The sequence below is a fragment of the Rissa tridactyla genome, chromosome 1 (assembly GCF_028500815.1).
Source record: "Rissa tridactyla isolate bRisTri1 chromosome 1, bRisTri1.patW.cur.20221130, whole genome shotgun sequence".
In the NCBI taxonomy this organism is placed as follows: Eukaryota; Metazoa; Chordata; class Aves; order Charadriiformes; family Laridae; genus Rissa; species Rissa tridactyla.
This window is the reverse complement of record NC_071466.1, coordinates 62,355,332-62,378,559: the sequence shown is the minus strand read 5'-3', so window position 1 is coordinate 62,378,559 and position 23,228 is coordinate 62,355,332. Positions and strand designations below refer to the sequence as shown.

Sequence of the window (23,228 nt, the reverse complement as noted above, 5' to 3'; positions counted from 1 at the left end):
ATTTCACTCTTACTCTTGTAGGTGTAGTAAGCATGAAGGGTTGATTGGGAGAGAACATACCTTCATCCTTCTTCTTCCTGCTCCACTCAGCCCCTTCTGTTGTTGGTCTTTTCTGCACAGGTAGCTCTTAGCAATACTTTGCAATAAAATAATTCAGCTCACCTCTCCCAAGACTTTTCTCATCGGCTCTCTGTGCACTCGGGTCTCATTTACTTATCAGTAAAATCCCAGGGGGTGTTACAGTTTTTCTTTGCAACTGTACTCCACAGGAATTTACCTCCGTGGGTGTTAAATAATGTCTTGATCTTACAGCACTTTCTGTATAGGACTAAATAGAGTATTAGGACTCATGGCCCTGCGTTGTGTTCATCCTTGGTGATAATTGTGTTCCTCCTCTTCTGCTAAGAAAGAAAATCTGCAATGACAGAAATGCAGTTCTTGTAGGGTCCCCAATACGTGTTTGCACTGTGCAGCTGTGGGTGATTCAGGCTGGTTCATGCCACGAGACTTACACCGGTTCTTCCCTTCTGGGGAATTACATGGGATCGTTCAACCATCTGCTCAGCCTGGCTCAGAAGTGACACTATAGACAAGGGTTTTGGGTAAATAAAAGGTCAATGAGCCTGTGAGTGAATGCTGGTTTTCTTCAAACCCAAGTGTCTTTAACCTTGTGATTACAAAAAAGGTTCATTTTGTAATTTTCTCCCTTTACTTGTAAAGAGATACTTGTAACTTGTTATAGATTAATAATGAGATTGAAAAAAACAAAGGGAAAATATAAAGGATCTCAAATATTTTTAATGATGATTTTGATGTTATTCCATGCTCATCCAGAGGCAGTGATCATGGTGGTTTTTGATGTTCACGTTTGGAAGAAGGGGCGCCAAATGACCAAGTAACAGCATGGTGCTTACAGCTTGCTCAGTGAAACCTGGATTTACCTTTTACAGTTGAGTGCCATCTTCTGAGCCAGATAGAAGTAGTAGCATCTCTATCTCCCATTAATATGTTATCTCTGACTGCCTTTTTATATCACTAGCCTGTTTAAGTGCTGAGGCATTCAAAATCCAAAGAGAGCGTTGCTCAGGGGATCTGAAACACTTAATGATACAACAGCATAGAGTTTTGTGGGTTGTGTGGGTTAGTTACTGCCCGTTCCACTTTGTGAGTTTCATATATCTTTCAATGAGCGCTTATACATCAGTTTGATGAACTGGAACTTAAAATTAATGATTTCTTAAGGTTACTGCCTGGTATCCTGTAGTTTTGGTCTCTTGCAGTATCTCGTGTATTTAGATTTGTAAAGTGTCTGTGTCCCAACTCAAAATACCTCTTAGTGTGTTTGTAAGGAAGATGCACAAGAAGCAAAGCACATCACCATCACTGGAGGAAGAACCGTGTCTAATTCAGATTTCAGATGAGCTCAAAAAGACAGGGCAGTGATGCTGAACCTGGTATCAGTAATACTTAGAGAAGAGCGATGTAGTAGAAGGGAATATTTTACCAAGGGACTTTATTCAAGGAGATTTGTAACTTTTAGTATAGAAAAAGTGCTCTTTATTTTGCCAGAACAGACATTTATATGTATTAACTTACTGAATCAGAAGATAACGCTTGCTCTGTAATAAAGCAAGTGTGAGATTTTTTTGCTATTGAGGAAATAGGAGTCTGGCTTTTCACAAGAAAAAAGTTGGATCAACTTGTAGCATGAGGAAAACAGAAACATGGAATAAAATGCAAATTCAATGGAACAATAGGAAGGGACTTTTAAAATTGTAAAACAATCCAAGACCTTTTTTAAACTTTATTATTTGTGTTCTGGTTTTAGAATAGCTGCTGTAATCTCTTTTTTCTTTAACGACATAGCTGACCTAGTTCCCTTCACTATCAGTCACATCATGTGCAGCTGACTTACTCATGCGGAGTAGTATTTTCTGAATTCTGTTATCACTTTGGAATGAATATCTTAGCCATGAAACCACAGGAGAGAAATATATTCCAATCCAGCCATTTTGGTTTAGATTAGGTTTCAAATCTCTAGATTATAAATTTTTGTGTTTTGACAGTTTTCAATTGTGACTTTAGCAGTTGCAGGTATAGAGGAGGTCATCTCCATCTCTGCTTAGAGGAACCTACATTGATAAATACCTGGAATGCTTCACAGAGTACCTATTTTCAAATAATTATGTTATTAATTACAGTTATTTATATATTTTAGCTTAAATATATGAGTGTCCTCCTAATGTCAAGTAATGACGGTTATTAATGTTTGTAATTGTTTGCAGGTTGGGGCTTTGTTATCCAAGGCAGTTGAGAGTTTTTAAGACTGCTGTTTTATTCCATGTAAAATAAATATAACAAGCAGTCTCCTGGGTGCTATAGGGGCTCTCTATTCTTCACGAAGAGCAGTTGTTCTGTAAGTAATGTGTCTGCAGCTTCTGAGCCTTAGAAAGAATTTAGGGAGTGCCCAGCAATAGGGATTCAATTCAGATGAGATTATCCATACCAGTAATTGAATGTTCCTGATTTTCATTTTAATAAAATAAATTATAGCTCATAACATTTTATGTTTCATTAAGTAATTTCATAAATGAGAGTCATAAATATTATATTTAGACAAATAAAACATTGATGATTATAAATTATTCAAGGGTACTTTTACTCAGCTTTGAAATATGCTCTGTCTGTTTGCCATTCTGCTCATCGGCCCTGAGGATTGTCTCCTGGTAGAGGTTTCAGCAAGTCAGAAAAAAGTTCATGCAATTGAAAGGGAGAAGATTATACTAATACTGTAATTTTTGCATGGGTTTTAGCATTTCATTTAAAAGCACGTAAACCAGAATATTATTAAAGAATAATTTCCCCCTTTTTGTCCATTTACTATTTTTTTTTCCTTTAGAAGTAGTGAATTATCAGGAAAGAAAAATAAGTTTCATGAAATATAAGTGGCAATTTATTTACTTTTAACTGTGACGATACCTACGGAAGGCCTTTACCCTGAGATGTAAACAAGGAGTGACGTATGAGCAAAAATATTCCCCGGAAGTTAAAAAGATGTAAAAATTCAGTTGCTCAAGGACATGATTTTAGAAGCAAAATCTAATAAAAGCATAATAAAGAAATGGCTGAGATAATGAAAGCCTGCATATCCGCCAAGTTTCAGTGAAGGGAGAAAGAGACTATTTTAATATTCATAAACTGAGCCATGACCTGGCCAGGAGCAGCTTCCTTTGCCAGCCCAGCCTGGCTGGTGGGCTTGCCTGGAAGACTACAAAGGCAAATGGTGTTGAACGGCCTCGACGGTTTGTCTGGGAGGCTCAGGACATGTCTTACCCCTGCCATATGCTATGGCAACTTCCAAGCAGAACCCAAAACCCAGGGTTTGGCTGTGTATACTCAAAAGCTGGGGTCTGGCTGTGCACCCCCCGGGGTGGGTACCAGGGAAAGGGGCTGGTCCCTGCTCCCGTCCCCCTGCTTCCCCTGCGCCAGGCACCCCCATTCCCAAGCAGGATCCAGGCTGGATCCCACAGAAATTACCTTTAATGACATCCCTGTAGTTTCCTCACCGTGTGATCTGTGCTGAAACTCAGGGCTTTAACTTAAGTCAGTCACGGCCTTCAAAGCCTGTGCTCTGGTGCCCCTTAAAAAGTCCGGGGGGATGAGTGTACGTGAATCAGGCAAGGTTTATATTTTCACTACCCGTGTTACCCTGTGAGTCTTCACTCCTACAATTTCAAAATTTTACCGCTGCTTTGTAATCCAATGTAAATTAGGTTTGAGTCAGTTTTATGTTTAATAGATACACACGCCAAGGCATCAGATAACTCTTGGGTAAAAGGTATGCCGACTGTGGGTGTTGTACAAGTCGTGAGCCTGAGAAGTGTCAGGAAGGAGACAGACACCGTGTGGGCAGAGAAGGGATAATTTTTTTCTCAAATATTGCACCCCTTTGTTATTATTGATAAGATCAAATAACGAAATACCTGCAATAGCATTCTGGAGGTAGTGACAGGTTAGAAAAATAAGGCATTTTTTTTTCTCCCTTTTCTTTGTGAGCATGACTCTATTTACTCAATTTCAGTTTCTAAAATAGCTTTGCTAACACGAATTGATCGGCTGAGGCCAGGGGCGGATGGTACTCCCCTGGATATCATCATAAGCAAATAGGCTGCTCACTTTGGAGCTCTGAAAAAGTGGTTTAAACAGAATTCTGCCTACCTTTATAGTCACAGGCTGCAAAACATCTCTGGTAACTTAGTTGCCCTGTGAACATACCCTTTCACTTCCCAGATCTAGCTACGTGTCCTGCATGGGTCCGAAGGCCCACAGTTTGGGAAGAGGGCTAGTAAAGCAAGAAGATTTATATTATTCTGGGGGATATTCCTGGGGTCAGTGTCTCTGCTGGCATCACCCAGAGCACATGCAGGGAGAGTGATTTTTAAAAAGGGACGAGTGGCAGGAAGATTTGGCAGCTAAAACATTCCCCTCCTGCTGAAGAAATGAGGCAGAGCCGCAGCCTGTCCAGATTTGAGAAGCAGGATGCCCTCAGGCCCATCAGTCCTATATCACAGAATCACAGAATCTTCAGAGCTGGAAGGGACCTCTAGAGATCATCTAGTCCAACTGCCCTGCTAAAGCAGGATTGCCTGGAGCACATCCCTCAGGGCTGCATCCAGGCGAGTCTTGAAAATCTCCAGAGAAGGGGACTCCACAACCTCCCTGGGCAGCCTCTTCCAGTGCTCTGTCACCCTCACTGTAAAGAAATATGTTTACCTGATCCCAGGTGCTTTTTTAAATAAGGAAAAATGCCGTTCTACAGTGTCAAAATTTACAGGAAGCTCTGTAAACAAACCCTAGCACTTCACTGGATACATGGCGGGGAGAGGTTTCATAGACTCATGGAATAGTTTGGTTTGGAAGGGACCTTTAAAGGTCATCTAGTCCAACCCCCTTGCAATGAGCAGGGACATCTTCAACTAGATCAGGTTGCGCGGAGCCCTGTCCAACCTGACCTTGAATGTTTCCAGGGATGGGGCATCCACCACCTCTCTGGGCAACCTGTTCCGGTGTTTCACCACCCTCATTGTAAAAAATTTCTTCCTTCTATCTAGTCTGAATCTAGCTTCTTTTAGTTTAAAGCCATTGCCCCTTGTCCCATTGCAACAGGCCCTACTAAAAATTTTATCCCCATCTTTCTTATAAGCCCCCTTTAAGTACTGAAAAGCTGCAATAAGGCCCCCCTGGAGCCTTCTCTTCTCCAGGCTGAACAGCCCTAACTTTCTCAGCTTGTCCTCACAGGAGAGGTGCTCCAGCCCTCTGATCATTTCTGCAGCCCTCCTCTGGACCTGTTCCAACAGGTCCATGTCTTTCCTGTGCTGAGGGCTCCAGGGCTGGACACAGTACTCCAGGTGGGGTCTCACCAGAGTGGAGTAGAGGGACAGAATCCCCTCCCTCGCTCTGCTGGCCACACTGCTTTTGATGCAGCCCAGGATGCGGTTGGCTTTCCGGGCTGCAAGAACACATTGCCGGCTCATGTCCAGCTTCTTATCTACTAGTACCCGCAAGTCCTTCTTGGCAGGGCTGCTCTCAATCCCTTCATCCCCCATCCTGTATTGATACTGGGAGTTGCCCTGACCCAGGTACAGGACCCTGTACTTGGCCTTGTTGAACCTTATGAGGTTCACACGGGCCCACTTCTCAATCTTGTCCAGGTCGCCCTGGATGGCATCCCGTCCTTCAGGCATGTCAGCCACACCATTCAGCTTGATGTCATCCGCAAACTTGCTGAGGGCACACTCGATCCCACTGTATGTCATTGTTGAAGACATTAAACAGTACTGGTCCCAATACAGACCCCTGAGGGAAATATTATTTCTATGAACAGTATTTCTGGAGCTGTTTGTTTATCCACAGTGTCTCAGTCCATATGAACTTCCCTGCCAATTCATATGGCTGAGCAACCTGAATATCTGTACTGCTTTTTCTCTGAATTTCTCTATTCTCATCAGACAACTTTGCCTCGTGTCCATTGCTATTTGTCCAAGTCTTCCCAGACTACGTGCTGACCATTTGATTTTTCTGTTTTCTGTTTCTCCATATAGTCTACTGCTTGCAGATTTTGTCCTCCAAACTCATTCAGTGGATTCCCTTTTCCTTAAACACTTGCACTGCTGAAACACCAGCAGAAAATCTTTTCATCTCCACAATAAATAGGTTTGAGTGTTGATTTGCAACCACAAACTGCATTTGATCTGCATAGCTGTTTAAATGTGGGCCGGTTTTAAGTTAGATAGTGAAATACCTAATTCTGTGCTGAGTGTTGTGCAGTATGTACAGATGGGACAGCACGGAGATAACAGTGTCAATCTGTGATGAAATGGCTTCCTGAGGAGGCAAAACTTTGGCAAGCAGTGCATTTTAACTGGCTTGAAAAATGGGACTGATTTTTGCGAATTTGGGGAAGATCTTTTATGAGTGATTTCCATAGTTGTATATTTTGAGCATCTAAGTTCCTGGTCTGATGTTCAGAAGTGGTGAGGCTGCTGAGAGTGAAGCAGGGGCTGCCCAGCACTGCACAGCTGAACGTCTGGCTCGCAGGTATTGCTGCTAACACAATAATCTCAAAATCAGAGACCGCCTTTGAGAATGTTGCCTTTAATCTCAATTTCCCAGGTTTTCCTAGGTATAACATGTACTCCAAAGGCTTCTTCCAACCTATTTACTGGCAATGGTGGGCGGAATTACTCGTACAGACCTTTGAAGATATAAAGCTTGACAGAAATGAAAAGAAAGAAAAAAGGGTGTCTGTTTGTCTTTTTGTGAAATACCCATTTTTTTATTGATGTAAATCACGCACGATGTAAACAGCATGTTCTTCTGACTGCTGGGGATTGAGTACCTCAAGCAGAAACTGTGAATGCAATTCATGGTGGCTCCTTAACTATTGATCCCATGCAAGGAGATAAGAGAATTGAAGTTTATTCTCTGAAATTAGTGACTGGCATAGGCAGATATATCCAACACCTATGATTTTATATTTGCTGGCAGCATTGTTTTAATTGCTGCTTTTTTCCATGGGAGAGTTCAGTTCCCAAGCTGATGGTTTTCCAGAAGCAGCAGGAATGGCACACCTGCACACACTTGCAGGGGGAGCTCCCAGCAGCATCACTCCCCTTGTCATCGCGGACAGAGCATCCTACCAGTCCACAACCTGAAGAACGGGGTCTCTTCTTTCTCCCAGCATGTTACTGGAAGCCAAATTACCTGCTCTGCACCCTGAGATTTCCCAAATATTTTGGTGCTTCCCGCTGGCACCTTGGAATGCTTGGTGAAATACCAAATCTGCAAGGCAATATACATGTAAAGATGACTGGTTCTTAAATGAGATGCTACATTGTCAGGAATCCAAACAAACTGTACCACAAACCAAACTCCTTTCAAATGTGGATTTAAAAATAAATTATTATTTTTTACTCTTAAAATTAAGAGCATATGTGATTGATCAAAAAAAACTACAACACAATTGTTGCTGTCATATTGTTTTAAGCACTAATAGATCTGATAGGTGATTGTTAATTACTTACAAGGACATATAAGAATTTTCTTTCTTTCCACCTATTTGTGACCTTCAGTGTATAAAGAATTAACCCTGGATTAGCCAAGTGATTTATCCGTACTAAAATATTGTAGACCATGTAGTAGAAAGTTACTCATGTTTCCAAAAGAGGTAGATGTTTTGGCATTTTGTTCTTGTTTCTTTGCTTTTAGTCAGGCCAAATGTACAAACAATTAAAAAGACCCAACAGGCAACTGAAGAGGCAGAAAAGGGGGGTCTCACCTGCTGTAAGCTCTCAATTGCATGTTCTATTGGTTGGTTTCTCCTATAATACCTCTGATATATCACCTTTGATGCATGAAATACAGCAGCTCACAGCCTCTCTGAGCAGACTTGGTCTCCTTGCTGTCATTTTCCCACATCTCCAGACTCAACCCGTTATAGAAATCAGATATTTGAACAGAATAATAGGTAATAGTCCCTAAACTCAGTGCTTTTTTTCAGTAACTATCAAAAATCTTTGCAAAGGCATGGAAGTGGCATGAACAAAGTCCTGAGGAAATACCACTGATGACAGATTAAACTCACAGCTAAATTTGTCTTAAAAAATTATTAAAAAAACCCAAAAAACAAGGCAGCATAACACAGGAAATAGTTTAGAAAATCTTCCATTTATTGCAGTAACAGCTACATTTCTTTCTACACTCTCTCACTTATTCTTCCACAAATTGTTGGTTTTATGCATTTTAAACTGTCTGTATTCTGTCCTTACTTTGGCACTTGGAGGTCATGGACACAGAAAGTGTATTTCTCATTTACACATTATTCCACTGCGGAACCAGCCACTTCTGTAGGATTGGCCCGTGTTATAAGGAGTGTGCCAGTGCGGCAGAGGGCATGGTTAGGGCATGGTACTCCGGCAGTCCCTCTGGGCCACTGTGAGTTAGCACAGGTGAGATCAGCCCTGACATTCGTTGAGTCAGACGGACTCTTTATCAGGGAGTGGAGTGATAGGACAAGGGGTAGCAGTTTTAAACTGAAAGAGGGAGATTTAGATTAGATATTAGGAAGAAATTCTTTCCTGTGAGGGTGGTGAGGCACTGGAACAGGTTGCCCAGAGAAGCTGTGGATGCCCCATCCCTGGAAGTGTTCAAGGCCAGGCTGGATGGGGCTTTGAGCAGCCTGGTCTAGTGGGAGGTGTCCCTGCCCAGGGCAGGGGGTCGGAACTACATGATCTTTAAGGTCCCTTCTAACCTGAAGCATTCTATGACTCTATTCTCTGAGTCTAAACAGCTACTTTAGTCCCAGTGAAAAAGTCATATCTGCTTGCCTCTGCAGTGGAGCTTGTGTATCTAAACCTCCAAGTTGAAGGCTACCACAATATTTAATGTATTCTGGTTACATATGGAAGAAATTTATTTTTTATTATACAGATATACACAAATGATTCCTTCATTCCAAAGATCCAGTACTTTATTTTATTTAGGTATTGAATGTACGTATTGAGTGACATCTTGTGTTGTCATATTTTCTGCAAATGAGAGATCTATTTCAACTCTAATGAAAAGCAATTAAAAATACTGTAGAAGAGGAAAAATAAGTCCCCTTTTCTCAGGTCCATCTTTCTTTCCATATGGTGAAACATATTTGTGAATCATATGTATGGTGTTTATTTTTCAGCCCCTGCCCCCTCGAAACAGATGCAAATGCTTTTGTGAAAATAAGAGAAAAAAAGAAAAAAAAATCCAACAAATCTGATGTCTCCTCTTCTGGCTGCCTGTTTCAAGTCTCCTTGCTTTAACTTTCCTTTTGATGAGGATATAGTTGAAAATCATGTTTTGTAAGGAATTATGAGACGAAACTGGAAAACCAGGTAAACTCCCGAAACTGGGAGAAACTGGAAAACCAGGTAAAGCAGAGGATGAGACAGTTGTGTGCTCATAGCTCAAAGGATGAAAGTATAAGCAGGAAGTCAAATCTTTGCCCTATTCGATGTCAGTTTAAGGTCAAGGGAAATATACATTCCTCAGCATATGTGGGCATGGAAACAGGTGTCCAATCATTGTGACAATCTCAGGGAAAAAGGAGTTCATATGGCCCATAGCAACATTCTGAATATGCTGATGGTTTGATTATTGTAGGAGAACGGAGAGAAAGTACAGTTCAAAAGATATTGACTTGAAGGAAATGGACAAGAAAAATGGAATGTTGATCAACAAATACAAAAAATCCCACATTCTTGTAATCCAGGAGGCACAGTCTTACAAAAGTATAGTCAATGCTTGACAATGTGACAGCAGTCAATGAATTAGTTTGCATATCAAGGAAAAGTAACTACAAGGAACTTTGCTCTGGAGGAATTAAGTCGTGATCTAGTGGTAGGGCACCTTTTCCTTGATGAGATTTTTTCTTTTTTTCTGCTCCATGCTTCTCTCAAAATAACAAACTTGCTAGATCTTTTTTGATTCTGTTATTTTGTTGGGGTTTTTTTTATTTTGCTTTGGTGGGTTTTCTTAATGCCCGTGAGACCTGGGCACATACAGAAAAAAGACAGCCATGTAAATACATATTAACAAAAAACAATATAAATAAAATAGTGGTCAGGAATGACAGAAAAGGATATCATCTGAAAACCAAGTACAGAAATTTTGGTTAGCTTCTTACATGGGCAGGTAGTCTAGGGCTGTCTCTCCATTGCCTTTGGCTACAACACTGAAGATTTCAATTGAGTTTGTAGGGTGAGAGGATGTGAGTATGAGTGAATGCGTGCGTCCTCTTGTCTGAATTTTGCCGCTTGGGGAAGAGCCCCTGGCCAGAGCTGGAGCCAGCATGTGGGCATGAAGGGTGAGGAGGACATTTGAGCCACAAGAAATAACTCCTTGGCATAGGCACAGTCTTGAACATAGGCCTCACCACCATGGCTGAGGAGAAAACAAGAGTTTCAATACAGGAAACAACCTCAAAGCTCTTCAGGTAAACTATAAGCAATGAAAAAAGGTGTAAGAGGAAGTTATTTGAGCTATGAAGGACCACTAGGGTCTAGAGAGCAAGGAACTAAGGCTCATAGCCCACAGGTAAAGTAATTGTTCTCTGAAACGGCAGAGAACAATTAGGTCAAGGTAACTTCAGAGGCATCACCAGGCATCAGCTGGGGGTAACCAAGTCACTGGCTGAAGCTCAGCCTGTTTCCAGCCTTTCTGAATTATCCCTTGTAGTTCAGCATTTGTGTGCAGTATGGCTTGATGCATACCTTTCTTGCGAAAGAAAGATATGAAAAACTGTCCTCGTCTTTGGTGAACTGGTGAAGAATTGTGTTTCCAACAGACTTGGAAATCAAAATACCTGATATGTTCACCTCCATGTTTTTTAGTTTAGAAATCAATAAGCTGTTTGTAAGACTGCTGAATGCAAACCACATTCAGCAGTTTGCTCTTGCTTCTTACAGATGATGTAATGTCCTGGTTTGAGGTAAAAGAGAACCAATTTTCTTTTAGTAATTTTACTGGGAACACCTAGGGAACACCTTAATATGTGTATTAATTGTGTTTTCTTTGCCAGTCAAAGGTGGGCTACAGATTGACTTATTCTTTTGAGTTTTGACCCTGATCCTATATCTGCAATTGTTTTTATACACAGCTCAATAGTAATATTCTAGCTCATTTTTTCTTTGCAATTAGCCACTCAAGTCAATAGGTAATGCATTTTTAATGCCATGTTGGCAGAGGAGAAGACCCTCCATTTCTCAGGAACATAGGTGATGTAAATTCAGTTCCAAGCAGCAGTAAAAGCAACAGTAATCTTGAGTGAAACCTCATAGCTTTCTTTGAAACGTATTCTCAACAGCTGAGCCTCATTGCAAAAACTGTTGTGTGTGGTATGGTAGAGCCAATTCTGCTGGAAAGCAATAGCATATAGAGGTGTTAGTCCTCCCTAGTCCTCCCTAGAGTACGGTAGATGCCAAAAAAACCCCCGATTTTTCTTTTTCTTTCTTTTGCAGTCTGCATTCCTTGGGTGCAGGTTAGAAGGGTTAAAAATTGGATCTATATCTCATTATTCATCAGGATTGTTCATGAATAGACTGAAGCTGCTCTAGGATCAATATGTTGTTATCCATGCAATATTAAGCTTTGACTTTCCACAGGACAGCTACAGGAATATGCTGTAATAGATAACAACTTAGGTAGAGGCTTGAGAGCAAGGGGCTAACTGATTTTATGGGAAATTGTCAGATTTCTAACACCTTGAGCAAGTAGTGGTATTGATTATCCCTCAGTTGCCAACAGCTATGGATAAAAATCTTGTTTATTGTTGTTATGAATGCTATTTGGTAAAACTACCTCTAAACATTTTGTTTCAGTTCTGCAATGCGTATTGTAACGGAGGCAAATAAAAAGCCCTAATCCTTTGCTACCACTCTGATTTTTATACCTTTATGGGTTTTGCCAGACATCTATATATTCACATTGTTCATAATGAACCTTTATAAGCTTGTTGCTAAAAGAGGAATTTTATCTGAGCATCAGGATGTATCTATAATCATCCGGCTGTTACCCATCCATAACAACAACAAAGATCACTGCTGAGTGTGTGTTAGGCGTTGCATGTAATCATCTCCTATTTAATGAGATACATTAAGTTTCTGCTTTTTTAACATATAATGATATACACAAAAGTGTCTAACTTGTTTCCTTTCACCACTTCTGACTGGTTAACAGTGTGATGCCATTCCAAAAATACCTTTTAGTGGCTGACATTTTATTTCCCATTAATTGTTTAGTTAAAACAGGAGACAGAATGGATTTTCTTTTGTCTTTGATACTGATTCACTGTTCAGCTTTTGAATGTTTGGGTGTGAATCTCTATTCTTTAAGGTTCTTCTCTTAATGGATACTTGAAATAACAGATGCTGGGAAAATTAAATACTAACAGGAAAATATTTTTAGATCACCAGATGAACTGAAATATATTAAGTGAAGAGAGACTTGTAAGTGAAAATTACTACTTGCATTATATATGTGTATATATATATAAAATATTTACTGCACTTGCATTTCAAAATATTAGCAAGAAATTTAGGACTTTTGTTTAAATTCATGAGTGGAATAATTTCAGGCAACTTTGCTCTTGTGTTACCCTTTCTGAACAGGCATTATGTGGTGGGGAGAACTCTGTTGGGTGTCCCATCATATGTACATTGACTTTTTATGTTTAAGTGAAACAGTGCTGTAGACATCTATCTCTATGAAAGAATGAAAATGCATAGCAGGAAACAGTACAGAATATTTAAGAGCCTGTCAGCCTGTCAGGTTTTGGCCATCTTTAATATTTGATGTCCATCATTTTCTACCTTCTCATTGGAAAAGGGGTGTACGAAGAAGATTTAGGAACGATTTAGGGCCCTTTGTCTTCATATGTGAAAGCTGCTTTGGAAGGAAATGGGGAAAACCTGTTGAATACTTACAGCAGTTCTTCCGTGGCTGAAGGACAAAGCTGGGCAAGAAGATGCACAGTGAAAGAAGCAAAGAATTGCTGTTTTTCTCCTATAATATGTATTTGCTGTATAACAAGAGTTAAGTAACAAACATCTGAAAATGGTCTCTGTTCCCTTTGCTTCCCAGCCTTCAGTGGTCAACTGCAGCTTATTTGAGTCATGAAACTAAGAGAAGACATAGCTAATGCGTTTCCTCAGAAATTGATTGCATTCGTTACAGTGCAATGCCTTGCACAAGTCTCCTCAGACTGAGGTTCCTCTGGGCTTGCTGCTCATGTTCTTCTTCAGAGCACTCAGCATAAAACAGCAAAAGGATGACAAAGAGACATTAGCAAGAGATTCCTACAGTTGACCTACTCTAACTGATTTTTATTCATTCCAGCCCCTGTCTTTTATAATAGTTGATTCTTTAGGCGGTATAATTCATGCACTGAGAGGTCATAAAAAAAGGCTGCAAGCAGAAAAGCTTACAACTGTAAAGAAAAAAGAAATAAAAAAGAGTACACTGAAGTAGGCCACTTCTTATAACTTGAGTGTTCTTGTGACTTTTTCTAGCTTCTCAGCTTGTAAATGACACCCATTTAAAACTTTCATAAATTCACACATCTTTTGGAAGGAACATGTAGAACTGAAAGAGACTAAAGTATACCTTACAAAATACCTCTGAATTTGCATCTATTGATGTTTACTTTTGCATTTGTAGATAGTTATGGACATGTTGCACCATCATACTCAGGGAGCTCTGCAAATACTATGTAACAACACTGTATACGTGAAAATATGCCATCCTATCTGACATTGCACAATAGTAGCTAATTAATGCTAATGTACCAGTCATGCACTGCAAAAACATTTCAGTGTATTGCAGAGGAGCAGAGATTTCATTAGTGGTAAATGGTAAGAAAAAGTCATTCTTCTTGATCCTTTTTGGGTACTTGGTCATTTCAATAACTATTTTGCTTCTTTTCTTGATAATTTATATTATTTGAGGCATTTGGATTCCAGAAGGTAGTCTACAGTAATGACTGTAAGTGCCTGTATAAAATTGTGTCAAAAAATTCCACTGTCATTTGGAAAGGTTCGGTCTATATCTGAGGGTACTCTGTATTCCTCCTGCATTATTCATCCAGGGACAGAACGGTGGATTGATGGGCGGCTGGATGAGAATTTCTTCCCCAGCCCATCGCGGTTTGTTTCAACAGCTATGTTGTTAAATCCTTCCTTTCAGTCTCTTAATTTAGTGCTGTCCCATTTTTCCCTCGGCACTGACCTTTTCTAGCTGAGAACCTGATGCCGTCTACAAGCAGATGAATTATGGCTGTTCTGAGTAGAAGCGACTGGGAAAGACAGGCTGGTTTACTCACGTTCTTCTACTAACCGTCCCATAGCAGTAGTGGAAGAAAATATCCCCTACAACGCACACAATTTCTCTTAGTCATTCCTTGGGGTGTGTGCCTTTCTTATTGATACTGGATTTCTTTAATCACAGGTGCTGTACAGGAGATAAAAGGTGCCTTTTTGTGTTTATACAGCAAGGAATTTTAGTTGGTGTTTAAGCTGAAGTCTTAAAGCAGATTTTTACTGTAAATTTAAATCTTAAAGAAAGCTAGGTGCTGAGGATTAGGTGGGGAGGAGATTGCACTCTTGGAGAAAGAATATCTCATTTCAGTGGTACAAGGATTCTGGCTGCATTTCCTTTAAAGCCAAGGATGCACTCAAGCCAAAAAATACACATTTCCGTGAAAGTTCAGAGTGGGACTGAAGCAGAAAAATGACTTCACCCTCCTTTGTATGTCTGTGGGGATGAAGGAGGATATTATACTTGACCATACGCTATATCGTGTGACGGATGTCAGTGGGCTGCAGCCCATTCTAAACCCATTGTTACAAAATTTGGCTTATTGCTAATATTTCTAAAATTCATTTTGCTTCTTTTATTCAGGTGAGGCAACAATTTTTTAGCAGTTCTCCTTAGCTCTTGTTGAACAATTCTTGTTTTGGCACATAAATGCCATAAAGACAGTTTTAAAAATTAGTAACCTTTTCCAGGCTGCTCCCTCAAACTTTCTTTTGAATTTAAACAACCTTCATTCGCTCACTCCTGATATGAGGGTCATGATTCAGATCTGCATGATGGGCTTCATTTCAAAAACATTAGTTCACTTTTGGAGTCAAACTATACAGCCTTAAATAACATATATCAGAAATGCTTGTATCAAGGAAATTTTGTTTTATTTCATCCATGTCCCACTGAGTTGATGACTCTGAATTGTAGGTATCCATCAAAAGAACATAAATATCCCAGCACTGCTTGTGATATAATACTAACTTCTACATGGATGGGGAGAGAGATATGTAAGGCTTCTCCTTGCTATTGTATATAAGTAGTAATTTGGGATAATTCTTGAAGTTATTATTTAAAATATGCTTTTATCTGACGTCATTGTTTAGTCTTGCAAATGCTACGTTTATGGAAGTGATGAGTATGTGTTCTGCCTTCCATACAAAATATTATTGCCTTTAATAAATCATAGTTTAATATGACCATAGCTGTTAGTTGTAAGCAAAGCAACCTTTCTGTTATGAAACAAGGATGTTTTTGTAATCCAAGCTGGTTTATGTTCTGGTTCAATCTGGCCAGAAAATGAATCCAAATTCAGGCTGTGATCAATACCATCTTAAACACACAGAAATCTGTTTGAGCTATTTTTTGTTAGTTTGTCTTTATGTATGCTATGTGAGTTTTATTCATGACCTTATTTTGGGTGCTCATGAACGTACATGAATAAAAGTATTGCTACGTTATTAATATTACCAGTCAAATCCCTGCTAATTAGAATCCTAGTTCAGTAAGTGCTAATATTTGCAATAACATTGATTTACACTTACTTTTGCCTAAATTTAGTCAAAAGTTGTGTTCTGTTTCTTTACAAGCAGTGATAAAAATCAGAGACAGGAATTATAGCTAAAAGTTTTACTTTTACATGCTGACATCCTTACTGCATTCTCAGTGATTCTTTAGCAAGTAAGAATCATCCCTGTTTTTTACCTGTATGATATCAAGTCCTTTTTTTTTTTTAATTTTTGTTTTAAAGTCCAAATATTTAGGAATCTTCCAGAGAACAGAAATGACACTAGCTCTGAAGAACCAATAATGGTGTTCTTTGACTGTTGTAGTCTAGTAAGGAAATTTTCTATCAGAAGACTGTGGAAAGCATGTGAACAGACTTATGAGCGCTTGCCACTTTCATGGGGCGTCTGTAGGACTGGCAGGTTCAGCTATTACTGCTTTTTATTTCGAGGCTTTGTTAGTAAAGCCACTGCAAGATTTGTAGTATGGCAGGTAAAGCCTCCTGCTCCTTGGTATCTTACTTGGGCAGTTTGCACACAGAAAATTCTGCCAACTTTGCTTGGTCTTGTTTTTAGGTTTAAAAATCATGTTTCTATTAAGGGGCTTTTAGGCCCAGGTCAGCTAAATGTCTTCTGAATATACAGGGAACGTAAAACCAATTTCTCTTTTATCAATAAAATATCTAACCACGTGTTGCTGGGTTTTCTGCCATTTGAAGAGGAGCTCTTGAGCAAGATCATTCTGAACTGTAGTCTTTTGGCCAGCTTAAGAGTTGGAAAAATTTGGTGCTACAGATGGGAAATCGTGAGTAACTCTCTTTTTATTCTCTTACACCAGCATTTGTCATATAGGTGTACTGTGCGAAGGTAGTCTACCTCACCTAATTCAACGTGCAGCAAGTCAGAGAATTATCCATTTAGGTATTTTCCAGTTCTCCTGTGCCGGTGAAGCCTCCAGATCTTACAGGTCTTGCTGCATAAATATGTCTATGATATGGCCTTTTGCCCTTCTACAGCACTGCAGCTGTTTCTGGGATCTCATCATTTCACACCTCGATTACTCCGGCATCCTCCCCTCCTGCACTGAGGAATACAGTGCCACCCCCACCGTCTCAGTTCAGAAGTCTGCCACACAGTTAATTTCCCAGCTTCATTATTTTAACTGTATTTCTATTCTCTTTTGAGTGCCTTCTCCTCATTAAACACAGACTGCTGCTCTTCAATTTTAAGGCCCTTCTCCATGAGTCATTTTCAACCTTTCTATCCACTATTAAAATGTCAGTTCCTTCTTTTGATTCCTGTGTTTCTAGCCTTGAACCCCGAAAATACCTTTGTGCTGACTCTATGCTGCTTTTCTCACTGCACAGAAGTGTCCCATAAGCCTCCACAGAGCTAGCATTGTCCTTTCTCCAGTCTCTCCTTGAAAATCCTTTGCCATCATTCCTACAAAAAATGTTTGATAATGATCTACTAGCATGCTGATATCATTGCTTGGATGTTTTCGGGGCGTTTTTTGCCCTATATCAATCACTATTTGGATTGAAAGGTGTTCACATCAGGCAGACTCCACTTGGTCTGTACTTCCAAAGCACTGAGCTCCTGCTCCATGACCCGGACTTTTAAGTGCAAATAATGAATAGTATCGGGGGTTTTTTACAGTGCTTGATTAGACTGTCTGTTCCTTGCCCAGCAATCTCTTTCAGTTTGTCTTGCGGTTTTGTTTTCTTCTTGGCACCAAGGAGAAGCTGTAGAAAGCTGCGCTTTCGCTGCCTGGTGTGAAGAACGAGTCCCGTTGTGCCCATCTCCAGGGGAATCCACTGTCTCCTTATTTGCTGCTGGCTGCAATTCAAGCAGCTGACTGCTACCTATATCACTTCTGTGAGCTGTAACTAGAACGATACCCTACTTTCCCATATTTCAGAATAAAACACAAATTTAAAGAGGCTTGAAGGTTTAGGAGTAGAAGGTAGGAAACTTTTGTGGAAGACCTTGTCCCCTTGTCCTTGGAACTGCCTGTTTTGACGACTGTGGCAGAGCTGTGGTCTTGCACTGTCCCTCATGGTGCGCAGTGGAAGATTACTTTTTGTTCAGCCCCAACAGTTCATTATTGATTGCTTTACTGAGAGAGATATAGTTTAAAATTGCAGGTGTTCATGTAATTTTTAAACAGTACCTAGAAGCTATATGGCTAGCTAGGTTGTTGTCATGCTAGTTTTTACTTTGCAGCTCTGTGGTTCACAGCATGTCTTGTCCATAGCTGCATAATTATTTATTCTTTCTGAGAGTAGAAAAACTGTATGCTTTGTGGCGATTATTTCAAGTGAAAGACCATGGCTACAAACAGATACATGAAACTTTATTAAAGCTAGCCAAATTGAGCAGATGATACTGTGAAAGCCCAGCAATTGGAAGTTACACTGATAACTCGTTCAAATATTTGCATTTACTCAATGACTTGTGGGACAGTAAATTTGCTGTAGTTTGATTTTGAACTATAGTCATTTGCTACTGTGCCATATGATTGATTAGCATGGAGGCCTAGCTTTATCATATCAGACTTGAGACCCTGATTGACAGAAAGACATCACTTGGTAGGGAATTCATCTCAGTTGTCATCTGAGTTGCTTTCCAACAATCCTTATATTTCCATGTTGACAACACAGGTAACCTGAGCTCCTTCATTCGGGCACTCCTCAGTTTGAGAGGTGGATAATGTTTATTTTTTCTTTATTTCATTTACGTTTTGTTCTTAAATGAAAGTAGATTCTGACGCTACCACATGACTCCATGTCATGTGACACTACCACAAGGCTCCACTATTATGGTGTAAAACTACAATGCTGAGTTTTGGCAACACTGGTGGGGACCCCAAAACTAAGAACTCCCCAATGACAGAACTGTTTGATTCCAAGTGGTTGAACCCACGACCTGTGTGTTGCAATGCTTATTAATGCTAGAGCAACCAGGAGAATTAAAACATCTCCAAATAAGACTCACATCAAGCAAAAGCTTGATGGGAAGCTGGCAAAAATATCCAAGTGAAAATTCTTCTCAGCAAGGTGCAATTTAATAAATCCTTCACTTCTCCAGGACCCAGGAAGCTGTATCAGATTGCAGTTTACAGCCAAAACCCGCTCCTGGGGTTTGGAAGTTGGCAGCTGGTATATACTTTATTTTTCAAATGTTGCTTTGACAGGAGAAAACCACCTTTTATATAAGACCATGGGTTAAATCTGGGCACTGACCTTGGAAGAGAAATCCTGAACACAAGTTCTTGTTTGCAAGTCATGTCTGGTTTTGCAATTTATTCATTCACTTCCTAATACAAGATGTCCTGGGATCAAAACCCAAAAAGTCATTCTTGCAGGGAAGATCTAAATGATTCATCTCAGCCAGATGCAGATTTGGATTCCTTCAGGTTGGATACAGATAGGCAGGTAGCCTAGGGGAGTACCCTCACCATTGAGTTTCCCTTCCAAAATGCCATTGTATTGCCTTTCCCTCCAGCAAGAATAAAGTCTGTGGATGACTTTTTTTTAAAGTCTGTGCTGTTGGCACATTAGTCATTTTCTGAGAGTTCTTACTGGGTTGAGTTTTAGGTATATAGATGTAGATTTGCCCTAAGTACATGCAGAAACAGCATTTTAGGTGTCATGGCTGCTTTACTGGAGAAAATATAGGTGCTTACAGCTTTTCAGCCAGCTGAGATGGTGTCTGAGGCAAAGCTTTAGACATCACTCTTAACTTAGAAATATTCAGTCTCCACCTGAGCCCCAGGGAAAGTGCCCATTTCTGAGTAATTCTTTCCTCAGAGGAACTGGTGACTGCAGCTTAGCATAGTCATCACCAGGCGACTAATTTTCATTCATGAATGCTCCCTACATCAGTGGAGCTATTAGCTTGCTTTAAAGCAACATATATTTAAGTGACCTTTCTATTGAGAGTTTATCCCAGGCAGAATTGCATCCTAATATACTGGATGAAAGCAAACCCTGACCAAAGCTGTTACGCTACCCAGACATCTGGGCTAGGATAGCTGCAGTACTTTTAGGCAGAATCCAGTATTCAGGTTTGGCTCTTCCTCGGATGCCAAAAAAAAATTAGCAGATTATTTCTGTGCTTTTCATAACTAAGAAATAGTAATGATGCCAGTTCGTCCAGTCTATCTGTCTGCATCCAAGAGTAGCCAGGTAATTGTGTTGACATAATCCATTTTTTTTGACCCGGTAAAGTAAGTGCCTACCACTTCATATGCTCTGCACTGTCAGAAACACTACTGTATGTGCCAAAGGCATGAGAGAGGAAAGAGCCAGGTTTGATTCAGAGGAGGGATATGATTTGAAGGAATCTTGTTTCAGTATCCTAATGGATATTGTTTGGGAAAACACACAAATAGCGTTTACAGGCAGCCAACCGTCTCTAGTATGGAGGAGCATGGAATGACAAACAGCTTTTGTTTATAACAAAAAAAAAAAAGTGAATATTGGCTAAGAGGTAGTGTTTATGGTAATTGAGCTTTACAAGGAAGTAAAACTTAGTGGGGAACACAGGGGGTAGCATTTGCAGTGAAGCAGGTAATAAGGAGAGCTGTGTAGGCATTTCCTGATTAGCATCTGCTGTTTCAACAGCCAAGGAACATGACTCGCATGTAAATGCCTGTGCTAGGCTTTAACAGGCATTCCCTCTAGCATGCCACCCTGCTTTCTCGTTTTATTTTGAGTCTCCTTGAGCCCTACTGTGATTTTGAAATCAGTGGAGGGGAAAGGAGAGTAACACAAACAACAGATGTCTTAAAGTCTTGGAACAGAGAGAGAAAAAGCCCTGTGGCAAAGGAGAAGGTGCAGTTGAGGTATTTCCTGTCATCAGCTGTCGGTGCCTCTGGAATAGACTGTATTTGTATTTCTGCATGTGTATGTAATAAATACAGCTGTGCACAGAGGTGGTAAAGAAGTGGTAGCGCAAAAAGATGGCCATTGCACACATTGGAGAATTTTTTTTTGCATCCTGTAAATGAGTGTGACCTATAGACACTAAGTGTGCTAGCTCACACAGAGAAAGCAACCTATTTTAGGGCAGGTTCGCAAATTATTTCCCAGCTGCTGCAGTAACTGCTTTTCATCTGTTGCTGGATAAAATACATTAATTCTTTTTGTTTGAGGTTAAAAGTTCCTCCATAATTGAGAAAGCAAATAGTATGCCTGGTATCCGTCAGGCAGCTTTGCTTACAGGTGGTAATTTAAGCCATGGCAATACAAATACTGTGCACCCCATCACGTTAGGAGAACTTGGTTGTGCACTGAGTGACATTTAGTACAGCTTCAGAAAAGCACTACATCTGTGCTTTCTGCTATGGGGAACTGTGTCTTTAAGGAGTTTGATTTCTAGACAAGAAATCTGTGAGAGTAACAGCTGTGAAGTTCTTACAATATATAGGCAGCTGGGGATGGCATAGAGACCCTGAAATCACATTACCTGCTGAGTATTAACTCAGTACTGCATGGGGCCAGGAGCAAAAAGAAATGGGAAAAGGAAAAAAAAAGGAAAATGCTGTGAATGGAGAAGTGAAAATATGAGATGTTTCCAGATTTTTTACTTCTTGGGAAAGAACTTTGTGCTCTGAAAGCTTAGCAAGCCAACTCCCACTTTCCCACATCTACCTCCTCCTTTAATGATGGGACTATCTTCCACAGGTTTCAGCAGATGGGTCCAAAGGCTGAAAATCACATTTGCACAGAATCCTGTTTTCTCGTGATATTTGAAATGTTATTTTATTTGCTTGATAACTTGCTGGGGTTCTTTTCCGAAGGATTTTGGTAAACTCTGTCTCAATATATGTTCACACTTTGTTACTGTTAATTGTGTTATTAAAAAATAAATAAATAATTAATTAATTTGGCTACTCAGATCCAGAACTTTGTGCTTAGGTTAACTGTAGTAAAGAGTTTAGGACAGCTGCTCTGTTACTCAGTGTGACTTCTGGAAGCGTTACTGGTATTGGGATGAAGACCAAGGATGTCAATAGGAATTACATTTCTTTGTACGGAAATTTGTACATCAAAATAGTGTTTTCCTGGGGTGTTTAAGGTTGTGTGTACTCCAGGAAATTACGTATATTTTAATGTGTTGGCAGCAGTAATTTTTAAGTATCAAGTATTAGTTGTTATAAAGCATAGAGGGATTTTTTTTTCACTTAGTATAGTAAAACTGAACAACTGTTTTCTCAGTAATGCTATTTCATCATAGATTTTCTTATTCTTTACGAGAATATCCTAACAGAAAAATAAGCACAATAATAATTATTCCTGTATTTTATATAGTGTTTTTGTACCTGTGTTGCTTCCTCTGTACTTTGAAAATACACTAACCCTGTTGCACAGATGGGAAAACAGAGGCATCCATGGGAGGTGAAATCACTTCACCTGGAAGTCATCTCGAGGAAGACAGATCTCCTGGTCTCCAAGCAGAACCTTATTATAAGTCGTATCTTAAACTTATCAAGAGGTATTTGTAAGTTAACAAAACAGAAGCCGCACTTCAGAGATATCATTTAACATTTACTCTTCCTCCTACAGGAACTTTTTACACCGGAGTGCAAATTCAAGGAGTCAGTTTTTGAAAATTATTATGTAATCTACTCATCCATGCTCTACAGACAACAGGAGTCCGGGAGGGCCTGGTTCTTGGGGCTGAACAAAGAAGGGCAGGTCATGAAAGGAAACAGAGTGAAGAAAACAAAACCAGCAGCTCATTTTCTACCCAAGCCATTGGAAGGTAAGGCTCAGTCCCTCACTGGAAGATCCTCCTATAAATCTTGTAAGAAGAAGAGAGAACGGTTTCTAAAGTACCCTTTGTGAATGTATGTGCCCTGCACAGGTTTTGTGCTTCGGCATAGTGATGCTAGAAAGGGCATTTGTAAAAGCATTTTTCCAGGGATTAAGAGGTCATTTTGCAAGAAAAGAAATCTTTTGTGGAAGCGCATTGTGTTGTTTTTAAAATATTCTCTCGGTAGGGATAAAAGCTGTTGTGAGTCTTGCAGTGAGAAAATCGTCCTTTCATTACGCAGAATGAAATAATGGATATTGTAGGATAATTGGGAGTTATAAAGGGAATGGATGAAATGTCAGCATTTCAAAGTAAAAGCTTTCTACTACAAAACACAAAGGTCTTTTTATAAAATAAATCATACTGTATTACTTGGCCAGTTGATGTAATGCACATAACTTGTGTAAGTTGGCCTTTAAACCAAGACAGAAGAAAATAAAAGTCATGCTAACCTTGTACACTAAAATGATGTCACACTTCCTCTGAAAAATCATAGAATCATAGAATAGT

The 23,228-nt window shown here is 39.8% G+C and overlaps 1 protein-coding gene across 5 annotated transcripts in view; it reads left to right on the top strand.

Moving 5' to 3' along the window:
* Window positions 1-23,228, top strand: part of FGF14 (fibroblast growth factor 14) — a 424,635-nt gene that overhangs the window by 392,172 nt on the left and 9,235 nt on the right. For all 5 annotated transcript variants that reach the window (XM_054215511.1, XM_054215493.1, XM_054215521.1 and 2 more), the window contains one exon: window positions 22,469-22,667. In XM_054215511.1, the coding sequence (XP_054071486.1) occupies window positions 22,469-22,667 (199 nt within the window). The remainder of the gene's footprint in view (window positions 1-22,468; window positions 22,668-23,228) is intronic.